Genomic DNA, 16,642 nt, shown 5'->3' with positions numbered 1-16,642 from the left:
TTAAAAAAATTCTTTTAAATTATGTTTTTAGATAAAATTTGATTAAAGTTTGTCTTGAGAAAAAGTTTAGTTAAAATTTTGTCTTTAGAAAAGTTTTAATTTTATCTTTAGAAAAAATTTGATCGACATTTTTTATCTTTAGAAACCATTTGATCGAAATTTTGCCTTTAGAAAAATTTTTGTTTGGAATGTAGTCTTTTTTTTGAAAAAAATTGATCGAAAATTTGGCTTTAAATTTTTTTTTTATTGGAATGTAGTCTTTAGAAAAAATCTCATAGAAATTTTGTCTTTAAAGAAAGTTTCATCGAATTTCGTCTTTAGAAAAATCTTATTGAAAGTTTTCCTTTAGAAAAAAAATTGAAATACTGCCTTTAAAAATGTCCTTGTGTGTTTAAAAAAAATTTATTAAAATGTTGTCTCTAAAAAACATTTGATTGATAAATTTTACAATAAAATGTTGTTTGGAAAAAATTTCATTGAATTTTGCATCACGGGACAAAAATTGTTTAATTATTTTAGTGAAAATTTCAGTTTTTTTGTTTTCCCATATTTATCCTGCAATGGATATTTATTGGGTTCCCCAAAAAGTAATTGCGGATTTTTTGAAAGAAAGTAAATGCATTTTTAATAAAACTTAGAATGAACTTTAATCAAATATATAATTGCCATTTTGTTCGATAACCTTTTGCCATCTTCCTGGCAAATTTAGTATTCCACGCTCATAGAACTTCTGGCCTTTATCTGCAAAAAACTGAACCAAGTGCGATTTTACAGCCTCATCATTGCCGAAAGTTTTACCATTTAAGGAGTTCTGCAAAGATCGAAATAAATGGTAGTCTGATGGTGCAAAGTCAGGGCTATGGTGGATAGACTATATGGTGGATGCATTAAAAGTTCCCAGCCAAGCTCACTCAGTTTTTGGCGAGTGACCAAAGATGTGTGCGGTCTAACGTTGTCCTGGTGGAATATGACACCTTTACGATTGACCAATTCTGGTCGCTTCTCCTTGATGGCTGTATTCAATTTGTCCGGTTGTTGACAGTAAATATCCGAATTAATCGTTTGGTTCCTTGGAAGTAGCTCAAAATATACCACACCCTTCCAATCCCACCAAACAGACAGCATAACCTTCTTTTGGTGGATATCAGCCTTTGAAGTGGTTTGAGCTGGTTCACCATGCTTGGACCATGATCGTTTTCGACTAACGTTGTTGTAAACAATCCATTTTTCATCTCCAGTTATGATTCGTTTTAAAAACGGATCGAATTCATTGCGTTTAAGGTGCATATCACAAGCGTTGATTCGGCTTGTTAGATGAATTTCTTTCAATACATGTGGTACCCAAATATCAAGCTTTTTCACCAGTCCAAGACTTTTTATGTGATAATGAACGGTTGATTTTGGTATATTTAACTTCTCTCCTATCTCACGCTCAGTTACATGACGATCCAATTTGATTAATGCTTTGATTTGGTCATCATCAACTTCATTTGGCCGACCTGGTAAATCCGCAATTTTTGGGCAACCAATAAAAATATTACAAACTTGCACACGCTTTTGGAATAAGCTCAGTTTTCGAACACTTTTAAAGCCTTCATTTCAGGAACAAAATCGAACAAAAATTAATGGCTCTTGAATAGGAAACCAAACAAAGATAAGCTTAGTAGCAAACCACTTCTCAACCGTTTGTGTCGACGGATCAGAATCTGAATAATACATATCAAGTCACGCCTTGCAAAGATAAATCAAGACGCGAAGTTGTTTTGAATCCATTGTTTAAAAATTCCGAAAACTACCCATACTAAAACCCTTTAGCTTTTAAAGTAAAGATCAGGTTAAAATGTAATTTTACAATTTATGTATTATCCTGCCAACTATTCAGCTGAGCTGTATTTTCAAAATTATTACTGACAGTTTTCTTCGAACTATTGAGCAATAGTGTTTTCTCATTAAGACTTTTTTGTCTAGTCTACAAAAAGAAGTATATGAAAAACAGATCAACAAAAAAACAAGTAACGATTATATAAATAATCATTATTAAATATTGTTCGAAATGGCTGAGCCAAAGGCGGTTCTGGGGTTGACGGTGGGTATAACATTCAACTCGGAATATGAAAATGTACCTATTTCCCTCAAACACGATGTGTTTTTATGTAATGCATTGTTTATCGTTCTATGGAAATTATTTTCGACTAGTTCGTTAATTTCCTCTACGAACATGAAAATAAAAGGAATATCTTCTGAAACCAAAATAACGTACAAATCACTGTGCATTAATATGTTGGGGAAATGGGTAAAATGCACATAATCTGTCGTACACCACGAGACGCTCTTTTGCTTCCACTACTCAGGCAACGTTTACACAAAATTCTCTTGTGGATGTTGTGGATATTAAGAGTCTTTTTCTGCTCCAAAATAACATATAGTCTCTTTTCCCCCCTCTGTATGACAAAAAACATATGCAATACTCCCCCTCCCCCGCCATCATCTGAGATGGTGTGGCGTGGTTGATAAAGTTGTTGTGTTTTTTGTGCTGGTGTCATGGTTTTAATTTTTTGCATTCCCATATGCCATGTGGGGACATTGTTTCGTTGCCGGAGAAGAAAACTGTTGATAACGAGGTAGTGATGAGCATCAAAATACTCATTAACTCAGTGTTTGTGCCGATTTCTTCTTTCGTTCTATAATTCTGTTTGTTGCAATTCTCGTTTTAGATTATCCGGCATTTGGACATCATGCACGCAAAAAAATAAAGTATGTGAGACATTTTTACGAAAAACAAAATACAAAATACAAATACAAACAAACGTAGTATTATCGAATGTAACAAACTTTGTTTATTGTAAACCTTTTAGCAACTTTGCCTAAGTTAAATTACCTTTCTTTTGTTGTAAAACCAAAAACTCTTTAATGGCGAAAGTGTTTCGAAAGCCGCAAACGATTATTCGTTTACCGGACCAATAATTATTCTCTTGTGTCTCTCCTACTAGTGAGAGAGAGAGGGTGAGTATTTAAGCGTATGGACCAGTGATGGGCGGATGGTAAACTTTTAATATAATTGTGTATCATAACATCGAAATAAATCCAAATATATTCTGGAAGAGTTTGAAATACCAACACATTCCACGTTTTTCAGAAAAGAACTTTCCTTGGCGAAAATTTCTTTTGTGTGAAACGAATTATTTTTTTGCGTGTACATACCTACAAACATAAATGTTGACGAATGAATTTAATATGTGTGAGTGTGGGCATAGTGCACGCCAGGTGCAGTGCTTGGAACATCTTCACATCTTTACTTTCGAACATACATATGTATGTCTTTTGTCTTCAACTAGCAATGAATGAATACTAGAAAAATCAAAACTCAACTAATCTGCGAAGCTTTTTAGAGTTGATGAAGTTGCGCGGGGTGTGGCTGCATTTTCAGATTGAGAATGAATTTAACTAAGAAACTACATAACTTGTCCCAAATACCAATAACATAATCCGAATACGAATGCGATTTCAAGCAATAGGTAATTGGATTTAGACCCATAGATTTGTTACACGGCTATTTTTAGTCGAGTCACGTAAACTGCTTACCTCAAATGAGTAGTTTTGGAGAAGATTTTGCATATGTTTGTTATTTGCTGATTATCAGCATTACGGAAACAAAAGTAGGTCAGAAATTACAATGTAAACAAATCTAAGGTATTTTGCAGTAAATAAAAAAATTAAGTCTTCATTTAGATGTTAATATTGCAAGTGGTAAGAAATATACCTGTAGTCTTGTTTCAAAATTATCATTCATGCATATATTAATGTTTAAATAAAGTTTTTGTCAATTGAAATTATGTATTTCTTTTTTTAAATTTCATTTCCCAATTCTAATTCTTAAATCCTATATTCTAATCTACCTAAACAAATAGGTGCCTTTTGATCAAATTAAAAGTGCCTACTGTTCACAGCACTCTTTTTTTCGAATGTAGCATCTTTATTTAGGTTCATCGTTAACGGTTAAACCAACCTTTTCGGAGATATATGTATGTATGTGTGTTATGTACATACATACATGTATGATTGCCATGCAACAGCAACAGCAACTCTATTTTCATATTTAAATAACACTGAAGTCTAAGCAAATATTTGGAATGGCTTAAAGATGGCTCAAAAGGATCCGCAAAGCATCTACCGCGATGCTGTTATCTCTCCCACCTTTACACCTCCGTCGAGCATCGTCTATTTACCTAGAGTGTGTACGTATACATTGTGGGTATGCATGCACCACGTACTCTGCTGTCTGTATGCTCTGGAGGATATCTTTGGGGAAAAAAACGTCATGCCGCGCCGCGAAACACAAGAGTTGACCAAGCAAACACAGATGTTCCGGTCGTATTGTCGGTTCTATTTCAAGAGAATATCAAGAGCAACAGATTCCGATGGCTTTGTTTTAGACAAGCAAGACAAATAAACACAAAAATAAATTTAAAAAATATGCTAACAAACATATTATGTGTGTGTGGATGCGTACGTACGTGCGTAAATTTTCCATATATTGCCACACTTACTTTCATTGCATTAGCATGTGAGACCAAAATAAATTGTTTTTCCACGTTCTACAGTAGGCAAATAATTTACAAGCCAATGAGTCAAACTCAAATTTAACAGACAAACAAACACCCTTCCTCAGCCAAATAATGATAGAAATGGAATAAGAAAATAATTCCTGGAAGACAAGTAACCTCAAGAGAAATTAAATAGAAGTCTATATACGATAATTTAGACCTCAGATAAGCAAAATTAAGGACTTGCGGTTTTTTTTTGTAAATATAAAAATGAAACTTTAAAAATTATGGCGAGTTAAAAGTCCAGCATCCTTATGATGTTGAATACTAGCTTTGCACTCCACTGCGCCTTCGCTTCTAACAAAGAACACTTTTCGGAACAAGATTTATTTTCATTTTGATAAACATTTTAGGTGGGCGCCTAGACAGAGACTGCGATCGCTGCCCCTCCCCGATAAGGGATTGAGACTCATAGACCTAGGTTTGCCAGATGGAAGGGATTGGTCGGGATTATCCCGACTTTTTATGAATATCATGACTCTAGACTATTCGAAAAAAATTTGGGAAAATGCCGGCATTTGGAGCCAATACACGTATTGAACGATTCGGAAGTATAAATAACAGGTAGATTCTTAAGTCAAATCCGTTAATCCATGCACACTACAGTTTTCGCAAATAATGTTATCGGACTGAAACTTGATACAGTCAAGTTTTTAAGCCCGGCTTAATTTTTTTAAGATAGTCGTACTTTTCATCCGTTTTCCTTGAAGTATAGAACGATGAGTTGTATTAGCCCCTTCCAAATCAGTACCTATTATGGATTACATAGGTCTAACTTTCGGTATTGCTCCCATGTTTACGTCAAATTTGACAGTCCAATTCGACTTACGTTATACTAAAAATTTAAACGAATTTTCGTCTTCGGCAACCATAATACCATTTTATAAAAATTTTGACATTCAATTAAGCCATCGCCAAAATAAGGGGAATTGTGTTTTTATCCGATGTCCTGTTCGTCTGGACGTCATTCCGCCGAAACCACGATAGCGTTTGTACATATGAATGTATCAGCTTGAAAATCTGCATAGTTACTTCTTATTGATGCGGGAGCTAAGGTTTGGGCCATATGGGTTCAGATTTAAATATAGTTACCTACTTAATGGACTTGACTTTATGAATCGAGCGGAGAGTCTCAGTGAGAGTGCTTATGATGCTCGATATGACAAGGCGGGTTATTTGCGCCTTTAAATAACTAATGGATATCCTGTTCCCGCGGCGATAGGTCGTTTGGAATGGATCGAGCTTGCTCACCTACGGGAGCTTTACGAGGATCGTCACCACCACAACAACAACAACATCGGTATTATTGGTCGGTTACCGGAAATAGTGAATGCAGCCTTCAAAAAGATCGAAAGAGAGTCAGTGCCAGCGGGTCTGGCAGTAGGTGGAGATAATACAAATAGATGGTATCAACTCCCGCAAAGCCGTGTATATGCGAACAGATAACGAAAATGAATAAACCTGGGAACTACAATTTTCATATTGTCAGCAATTTTATACCAGTTTTGAAATAAATCGCAGGATAAAAGATGTTACTTTGGGTTAAGGAAGAAGTTCAGGAGTAAAGCCACCTCACGACAGAAAATCAAACTATAAATTACACTAATATTACATGTGATGTTGTATGGCTCCGAATCACGGCTACTTGCGAAAGCAGATGAGCTAATACTCGGGGTGTTTGAGAGAAACATCATTCGTAAAATATATGGATAGGTGTCGTGGGAACCACTCGGGTGAAAACGAGGAGGAGAAACGTCTATTCCGCAGAAAGAAAAAGGAAATGAAAACACGTAAGTGTGAGAGAATTGAGATGTACAGGAGTCAGAATGAAGTCCGGAAATTCTATCAAAGAATTAAACATCAAACCGATGGCTTAGGTGCAGGCACATCCACCTGCAGGAACAAAGAAAGAAATCTGTGAACTGACGCAGATAGCATGATGATGATATGGGAAGAACATTTTACCCAACTGCTAGTGCCCGTACACACGAAAGGAGACAAAAAGAAATGTGCCAACTACAGAGGAATAAGTCTCCTCCCCATCGCATACAAGATACTCTCGAGCGTGCCGTGTGTAAGTTTAAAACCTAAAGTCAATGAGATAATTGGGCTCTATCAATGCGGCTTTAGACCTGGTAAATCCACCAAAGACCAGATATTCAAATTGCGCCCAATTCTGGAAAAGACCCGAAAAGGACAAGTCAACACCTACCATCTCTTTGTTGACAACAAAGCCGCTTTCGACAGCCTTATACATTCAAAGGTATTACAAGCCATGTCGTTTTTGGTGTCCCTGCAAAATAAATAAGACTCAGAAAGAATCTCTCCGAATCATTCAATACCAAACGAGGTTTCAGACAAGGAAACAGCCTATCGTGTGATCTATTTACTATCCTGATGGAGAAGATTATACGTGATGCAGATGTGAATAGATATGGTACACTACTCACAGAAGAACACATGCCTATGACGACGACATCGATATCATAGGCCGGCGAAGCAGTGCTTGGAGTGTTTGAGAGCGAGATTCTTTGTAAAATATATGGACCAGTTTGCGTTAATGGAGAATATAGGCGCTGTATGACGACGATAGCGTCATACAACGGCTGCGTTGGCTAGGTCATGTTGTCAGAATGGAAGAAGAAGCTTCAGCAAAGAAGTCTTTTGAAGGCAAACACGGTGGTACACGCAAACCGGGGAGACCAAAAGCCCGATGGAAAGATCAAGTGGTGGGAGACACCTCGAAACTTGAAACTGTCAGAGATTTTAGAATGAGCGCAGAAGATCGAGGCACTTGGAACGCTATTCTACGTTCGGTTAGTGGAACAAATGTTCTGTCTTAACCAATTAAAGTAAAGTAAGTATATCCAATACGATAGTAGTGGTAAAGTATTTTGAAAAAAAAAAAATATTTATAATTTATCCGGATCCGTTTCGTTGAAACTTATTATACCCACCACTAATCTAGTCATTCCGTTTGTAACATCGTATTGACATTCAAAGCCGATCTAGCCATGTCTGTCTGTCCGTCTCTAGAAATCACGATGGCGGTCAAACGCATAAAGCTAGCCGTTCGAAATTTTCCACAGTTGGGGTTTGCAAATAGGCCATATCGGTTCAGATTTGGATATAGCTCCTCTATAACCTGATATAGCTCCCATATAAACCGATCTCCCGATTTGATATCTTGAGCCGCTGGTAATAAACAACATCTGCGGTAAGTATGGCCAAAATTCATCTATAATCTGGTAAATCTCCCACATAAACCGATTCCCCGATAAGCCTTCTATGGCTTCTTGAAGCTTAAATTTGTGCCTGATTTGGCAGAAAAACGATGGAGAAAAAAAAGACGATAAAGTAGTACTCTGCTTATAGTGAGAAAATTAAAAAAAAAATAATATGGCAACGCTTGAAACTATTGCCGGCATCATTTTTGTTTGTTTCAACGGTTGCTTTTTTTCTTGCGAAAAGAAATATAAAACAAATAGTGCAGATATGGAAACGAAAACAATGATTACTGTCAAATTTCGCTCGTGAAACGATAAAAAATTTCAGCGACAATTCCGAATCAAGAACAGAATACCAAACCTTACTTATTAATAGTCCACATGAATATACATGAATGTGTCAGATTTTATATCGTAAGAACTCTGTCAACGAGATTTTTTTTTCAAACTAAGACACTTTATTATCAAATGTAGGCTTGTTGCCATTCCACAATTTTGAATTAATGGCAACATTTACTTTGTACTTATCTAATCGGAAAAATAGGGGAAACATTTCTTACCTTAAACTTTCCAATTTGGATTCATCAAAACTTTCAAGTCGTTGATAAAGAACATTCGATTGATGCTTTCGATATTCAATAAAGCTGGAACTCTTCTTAAGGCCATCCACAGTTTTGGGCGAGTTGCGCCAATATTTGATCATACGATGGAATGTCCCGCTCTTCGATAGACCCTCCGAGTTCACTTGTTGATAGTCCGAATTCGACAAGGTGTCGTAGGAAGTCATTGTGAAACGAATTGCGACAGACAGAGGCGACTTTGCGCGGGTCAAACAAAGACTGGTGGCGTAGTTGCTGTCCAGCTGTTAGCTGCTGATACGAGTTGTAGGAACAACGAATGATTACTGATTGCAAATACAAAACAAAAACAAGTGCTAATCATGCCACGAAAACGCAGACAGAACAGAGCCATACTGGCAACAATCGCGTCGATAATTCCAGCCCATGTGACGTTGTTTTCCTCTTTTTAAGATAAACCGCACAAAAGAATGCACCGGGGACCGCATGAGATCTTGAAGAGAACCCTGTTAAGCTCAGGCTTCAACTGAAACTGAGCATTTAAATGAAACGCTGAACTATCAAAAAACACCAACAAAGGCGATACCGACTCTATTGAATTGAAAGTGTTGCCAACTTGTGGTACTTTGAAATAGTATAAAGTGTAGTATATATGTAAAAAAAATATTGATTCAAATAAATTCATAATAAAAATTTATCGTAATTTAGCAAACGTTATTTCTTTGGTTTTTGTTTTGTGCAGTTCTATAGGTATCACATTTGGTATATAAACTACAATTGTGCACTTAAAACAAATGTTGTTCTAGTTTGAAAATTTAAGTCCAATATGAAGAACTGCGGTTAAAGACGCCAAATATTCCAACTTTTTAAGGAAATATTGCATTGATGAATGATTAATTTGTTAAACTCTTCACCATATTGTATGGTATATTCATTTTGCCATTCCGTTTGCAACACAGCGAATTATCCATCTCCGAGAGCATATACTTATATCTCACGGTGCGCCGGAACTTGGTTAGGTTGAAAAGATAGTGCGGATAATAAACCGCCACATTTCATACATCCAAGCCAGTAATCGGCTTATTGTGCGCTCTTAGTACTAAAAATTATGCTCGAAAAAGAAAATCAAAGTCAGGGATTCCGTGCAAAATCCTTAATTGTTTTTAATACCACGCCCCTAAGTTGGTTCATGTCTGGTATCGTATCCCCAACTAAGCAAAGAGGATGAAATATTGTGTCTCAAAATTTTACAGCAAATGTCAAGGTATCGGTAATTATTTTATTTTCTTTCAAAGCAAGCAGCACTGCCGAAAAAATAAAAAAATCTAATTCACGGCAAAAGAAAGAAAGATACACATATTGGAAGCTACGTCTGCCGACACCCTATATACGTGCATTACGCCATAGTTTCCTTCACACGAAAGCAAATAATGCATATTTAGAAAATGCAAACGATGCAACTTGCATGTCATTGAGAGCAGCATTATGCTTGCGGCATGTTTTTAAATAATTCTCATTTATCTATACACACAAGTACCATCAACCAGAATATGTGCGAAGTCTTCGATATGCATGTGTTCTGTCTGTCTTCGAAAGATATCGTCCTTACTTTCTCAGAGTTGGTTCGCTCCTCTAACAAGCTTGCATACTAACTTGTAGTTCAACCATCAACAAGCTTCGTAAGAATTTCTTTCCAATCCATTACTGTTCTCACCTTCGATAACAATAAATAAGCAAATTTGTACTGTTTAAACTTATCTATTTGGTGTTTCCTTTCTATCTCTTTCCATTTAGTTAATATCCAACGCCTGGGAGAAATATTATGTTTCCAACAATATTTCTGGCTCAGCGGTGTGATCCACCAATCTTCTCTTCAGGAAACTTGCTCACCGTTCTGTGATGTTTTAAGGATCATATTTGGAAATAGTTGCCATTAGACCGATCTGCCGATTTAGCGTCTTAAGTCCATAAAAGCCATATTAATTACTCGATTTTGCTGAAATTTAAAACAGTGATTTGTGGTAAGCCTCCGGTCATCTTTTTTTACTGGTTTTATTCGGTTCCATCTCACTGTGCAGCGGTGAATTTGGAGTGTTGTTAAATAAATCAAAATCCCATATAAAAAATGCATAAAATGAACTATTAAGATGTGATTCAATTCTATGGACATGTTGCAATGCACTATATATATCAAATTTAAAAAAATATTTCATATTAATAATGAAATCAGTGTATTTATTCTCAATTCGCAGAGGCAAGTCCGACCGATTTCAAACTGCATTATTTTTGCGATTTTCGATTACCGGAATATAAATTAAAGTTGAATTTGCAAAATTCTTGCGATTGCGGTTATCAGACGAGGCCTGTATGTCTCAGTGAAAAATTGTTATTTTTATGGAGGGTTACACCTCTAAAAATGGCTCTAAGACCCTATAAAGTACCAGTAATCTTGATCGTCATGACATTTTAAGTCGATGCAGCGAAGTGCATCCGTCCGTCCGCCTGTCAAAAGCACGCTTACTTTCGAACGAGTAAAGTTAAGCGCTCGTAATTTTGTACAAACACTTCTCATTGATATAGGTCCGTTGGTATCGTAAATCGAATTCCCGAGTATACTTCTTGAGCCTCTCTCATATAAATGAGTGCTGTCCGATTCAAGTTTAAGCAATGATAGTGGACCTCTTTTTTATAGCCAAGTCCGAACATCTCTTTGGGGAAATGTTTTTACATGGCATAGTACTATGGCATAGGAGGGGACAACCACCGCTATTTTTTTGATGTTCTCGCCAGGATTTGAATCCAGGTGTTCAGCGTCATAGGCGGACATGCTTACCTTTGATCTACGGTGGCTTACAATGAGTTCTTCTCCAAAGAACTTGACAAACGGGATCCATGCTAGAGTGTATAAAAGGTTCGGCCCAGTCGAAAAGAACGATTTTTCTAAAAGGTGGGTATGTGGACTAAACACTAATGAATATTCTTCTTCTTGAGCCCATACTAACATTACATTTTGCCTAATTTGTGTACTTTGCCCTAAATAAACAGATCGCCTAGCCTTATGTCCATTAGATGTGACAAGCCCGATTTAGCAAACTAATAACTTTCGACCATCAATTCTTCCATCAAACACATCCGTAATAGCTCTCCCTGGGAAATCGAGCCCAGGCATTTGAAGTCGTATTGCATATTAAAATAAATATTCGACTTTGAATCCTACTAAATCCCTCCCAAAGACGTATATTTAAGCGCTAAAGTAACAATACCAATTATGAGTAGTAGGTCGCATGGCAGTGCGATCTCTCAATTCTCTCGCTGCCTGTCGGCGGATTGCACAATGGTACCAAAGAAATGATTAATGCCCACCAGCGTTACTCTGTAGTTATTTACGTCTGCGGTTAGTACTCGAGAATCGCAAGCATGAGATGGTTCCAGTAAATATTATTGCATCCAAATAATGTGAATACCCTTCTAGAAGGAATGTATCCGATGTTTAATGATAGACAAATCGATTAACTTTAAATGCACACAAAGGCTCACGTTGGGCAAGACCCACAATGTATAATAGCAAAATGAATTGGAAGCCTTTTTCTTAATCGCAATATATGTATTCCATCTTGGCATACGAAATAAAGAATTTATCATATAATGGTAATTGTGGAAAAATGGGAGTTAATACAAAATATTTCATAATTTATTTTGAGGTAGCACCTGTAGGCGTTTGCCGCAGTTAGGGATGCCAATTTTGTAATCAGTCGAACTTTAAGGGAGAGGATTGAAATTGCAGAGAACTTCTTGTTCTCTTAAAAAATGTCTAGCTTTTAGTTGTCGATAATTATTTCTTTTTAGAAGAAATAAAAGAAAGAAGGATACACATATTGGTAGCTAAGACTGTCGAATCCCTATATACGTGCATTACGCCATAGTGAAAACGATGCAAACTGCATTTCTGCTTGCGGCATGTTCTTTGATAATTCTCATTTATCGATATTCATAAGCACCACCAACCAGTCTATCTGCGAAAGTTCAAATTGTCTATCTATAATTTATCTATGCACTGCATTCCAAAACGTCTTGTTAAATAGAATTTTTTTAAGCTCAATAAGAATTTTTTGATAATAATATATGGTGACAAGGCCCATCATAAAATGCATAACGTGTTTCTGATTTCATTACAGCTAAGAAATGCATGTCCGTCCAGTTCCGACTTTAGGGGTCATTATATGCATAGACATGGTTTATGAAAACATATTCAGTAAATTTGCACCATGAAAAACGAGCTCCGTTCTGGCATCCCTAGTCACTCGTATTCTCTTTTCTCGTATTCTCGCTTTGCGTGTCTCCGTCGCCCTATTTGCCATAGTGATTGACTACGGCACTTGACAAATTAGTCACAGGATTCTTTGAATTCAAAAAATGAGAAAGGTGATTTCAAGGAAATACCTATCTTCTTAAGGACATACCTTCCTATCCTGAAAATTGTATCGCTTTATTTGCACCTGTCATCATTTGATTCCTAAATAGCCTCATCACTTGAGGTCTAAATGGGGTATTTTAGCACTTACATTTTAAGTTCAATTCTTAAGCCCAAAAAACTAAAAAATAGATTCAATTGATGTTCTAAAGTTAATTCTTATCTGAATTCTATATAACCTTCATGAAGAATCGCATCCATCTTAATTATAGATCATAAAAGAAGTGTAAGTGCAATTTCGAGGGTGCTGCGAGAAATATGGCATGGATGGATGAAGGGGGGGAAAAAAACCCATATGAATAATGTCAGCCAATCGAACTTCCATTGAAAATTTGATCAAGAATATTATTGTTCTGATACCAGGAAGTATTTAAGGAGGACAAATAAGCAACCCACACCAATCACTATGGGACGCGTTTTGTCTTTGGTTGGCGTTGGTATGTTGCATTTGCCATAGCGCCTATATAAATTTTTACAAAATTTTTAATATGATACAAATTTTTTATTTTTAAATCTATTTATGGTCAGCGCTCCGCCTTCCGGAGCTGTTTGACCTAGTTAAGATATTTACAATTGCCGCCAGTATGTATTAGTGGGGGGAGTAAAAGTTTAAAAAAAAAACTGTTGGTGACGTTCTCGCCATGATTATAACTTAGACGTTTTCTGTTATAGGAGCAGATGCATAGGTTAGGCACCAGTGTTGCCATATTCATAAATGTACAAAAGTTGAAAATAATTGTGCTATTTCCTAACTATTTTTCAATTCTGTCAAAAACTAGTTTTTTTTGGCTAGATTTTAGACGTTTTTGACGTCTCTTGTGATGATTCCCACTTTTAAGAGCTTTTTTGGAACAAAAGATCCTTCAATGAGTCGAGGGTTTAAATGTTCCTCAAAAATAGACCCCGCAGTGCCAAAGAAGCTATATATGTTTGAAATACAAGAATTACTAGTCTAAAGGTAAGATCAGACTAACAAATATTTGAATCAAATTTGTTTTATCATATTTGCATAAAAATGTTAAATTCATACAATTTAGATTTTGTATTCACATTAGACACACTTTTTGACACATTTTGCTTCTTCAAACACAAATGAAATAAAGCCTTACAAAAAAAAAATATAAGATCAAACAAGGACAAATAATTTTGCATCAAATCGAATCTAGGGCAAAAAAAAGCCTAGTTTAGATCATTCTTTGGCTCTATTTTTATTTGAACAAGGAACATATGTCATATAAATGCATCTAGTGTGAATACATAATCAACATTGTATGAACAAATTTGAGTAAAATATTTGCCAATATGCCCTTCCTTAGACCCTATATGTACAAACATTTCAAGAGTGGGAAAATTGACCCCTCTCATTTCAAGCTACCACGTTAAACAAATCTAACTTTAAAGAGTTTTTTTACAAAACAAACAATGAAATTATTTACAAAACTTTGTTTCACTAATCATAGACATTCAGTGAAGTCAACTCTTATTTCCGATTTTGACTTCAAAAAAGCGCTATGTGCACGCAAAATACTATTTGGCAAACCCATCGTGTGCTCCACCATCAACATTTATTTTGGGAAATGATATTGTTTGCGTAGTTATGTTACGAGTATAAGAAAAAAAAAACGAAAAGGCAAATAAAACTAATTTTTTTATCATGTTGTGTCAAGTTTGAAAAACGTTCCGTGCCCGCTTTTAACGAATGACAACTTTGTACCATAAATGAAAATGATTTCACTGTCAAAACTGATCCGATTCTAATCCGATTTGGCTGAAATTTTGGACGTGGTGTTTTGGTATGACTTCCAACAACTGTGGTCTAAATCGGTTGATATCCTGATATAGCTGCCATGTAAACCCAGCTTGGGTCTTGATTTCGTTTTGGCTGAAATTTTGCATGAAATGTTCTGGACTCCCAACAACTGTCTTTAGTATGATCCAAATCCAAATCATGACTTTTTGAGCTTCTAATCCGATTTGGCTGAAATATTGCAAATATTCTGATATAGCTGCCATGTAAACCGAGCTAGGGTCTTGATTTCTAAAGCTTCTAGAGGGTACAATTCTTATCCGATTTGGCTGAAATTTTGCATGAAGTGTTCTGGTATGACCCCTGAACAACTGTCTTTAGTATGATCCAAATCAGTTCATAACCTGATATAGCCGTCATATAAACTCATTTCACGATCAGACTTCTTGAGCTTGCAGAGGGCGCAATTCCTATCCGATTAGGCTGAAATTTTGCATGAAGTGTTTCGCTATGACTTCCAAAAACTATGCTAAGAACGGTTCAAATCGGTCCATAACCTGATATAGCTGCAATATAAGCCGATCTTGGGCCTTGACTTCTTGGACTTCTAGAGGGCCCAATTCTTATCCAATATGGTTGAAATTTTGCATATGTCGTTTTGGTATGAATTCCAACAACTGTTCCAAATATTGTCTAAATCGACATATAGGGGTACATAAGATTCGGCCCGGCTGATAGCTTTTACTTGTTTATGCTTGGTTTCAGCAAGAACTCTTCCAGCTAAAACCATAAAGTAGCTATTGATAAATGTTCACAAATATAGCATTATGTTATTATGTCGTAAGCTTTTTCTGTTGTTAAAACCAGAGAACAAGCCTACCGCTAAACTGAACGGGGATTGCTGTGCTTAAATTTTTAGAATAACGTTTTATCTAAAAACTATCATATTGTCTCAAATGGTCAGACAATCATTCATTGACTACATTTCGGCCACATTTTCCGTTGATGCAAAGCTGAATTCTTTAAAAGCAATAAGTATCCAACATCTGGCAACAAAGCAAATAAAACAACCCATGTATCCCAGAGATGCAACTTCTACGAAGGAAGATGGAGTTCATGTTTGACAACATATTCGTATCATCGATGAATGACACAGAGGGACGCTAATAACATCTTTGTCCTGTCTAGGACTCGTTTATTCTTCATTCATTTTTCTTATCGGCCATACGGCGCTGGCCAAATGATTTGACCGAACTGAACCCTTCACTGACACCCTAGGATTGACCAACTTGTGTCTAGCTGTGACTGGCCACATTTTCTTTACTATTGTGCCGAACAAAAGAAGCCAGATGTCGAATTTGGGCAAAAACGATGCTTGTCTTGACTCATAAAGGTCATCCCTTTATACAGATGTGTTTGTGATTTCTATGAAGATCTGGCGCAGTGATAAAGGGTGATTTTTTTGAGGTTAGGATTTTCATGCATTAGTATTTGACAGATCACGTGGGATTTCAGACATGGTGTCAAAGAGAAAGATGCTCAGTATGCTTTGACATTTCATGATGAATAGACTTACTAACGAGCAACGCTTGCAAATCATTGAATTTTATTACCAAAATCAGTGTTCGGTTCGAAATGTGTTCAAATTTTGACAAATTTTGTTCAGCGATGAGGCTCATTTCTGGTTGAATGGCTACGTAAATAAGCAAAATTGCCGCATTTGGAGTGAAGAGCAACCAGAAGCCGTTCAAGAACTGCCCATGCATCCCGTTTGGTGTGGTTTGTACGCTGGTGGAATCATTGGACCGTATTTTTTCAAAGATGCTGTTGGACGCAACGTTACGGTGAATGAACACATTTCGAACCGAACACTGATTTTGGTAATAAAATTCAATGATTTGCAAGCGTTGCTCGTTAGTAAGTCTATTCATGATGAAATGTCAAAGCATACTGAGCATCTTTCTCTTTGACACCATGTCTGAAATCCCACGTGATCTGTCAAATACTAATGCATG

General features: G+C 36.3%; 1 protein-coding gene across 1 annotated transcript in view; it reads right to left on the bottom strand.

The window, feature by feature from the left end:
- LOC106083842 (rap1 GTPase-activating protein 1) overlaps positions 1-8,882 on the bottom strand; it is a 125,881-nt gene extending 116,999 nt beyond the window's left edge. Inside the window, exon 1 of the mRNA XM_059364189.1 lies at positions 8,392-8,882. Within this exon, the coding sequence (XP_059220172.1) occupies positions 8,392-8,618 (227 nt within the window). The 5' untranslated portion in view covers positions 8,619-8,882. The remainder of the gene's footprint in view (positions 1-8,391) is intronic.
- Positions 8,883-16,642: the final 7,760 nt, after the last annotated feature.

This window comes from Stomoxys calcitrans, chromosome 3, assembly GCF_963082655.1.
Source record: "Stomoxys calcitrans chromosome 3, idStoCalc2.1, whole genome shotgun sequence".
In the NCBI taxonomy this organism is placed as follows: domain Eukaryota; kingdom Metazoa; phylum Arthropoda; class Insecta; order Diptera; family Muscidae; genus Stomoxys; species Stomoxys calcitrans.
The sequence above is the reverse complement of the archived record's forward strand: the minus strand, read 5'-3'. Positions and strand labels throughout refer to the sequence as shown.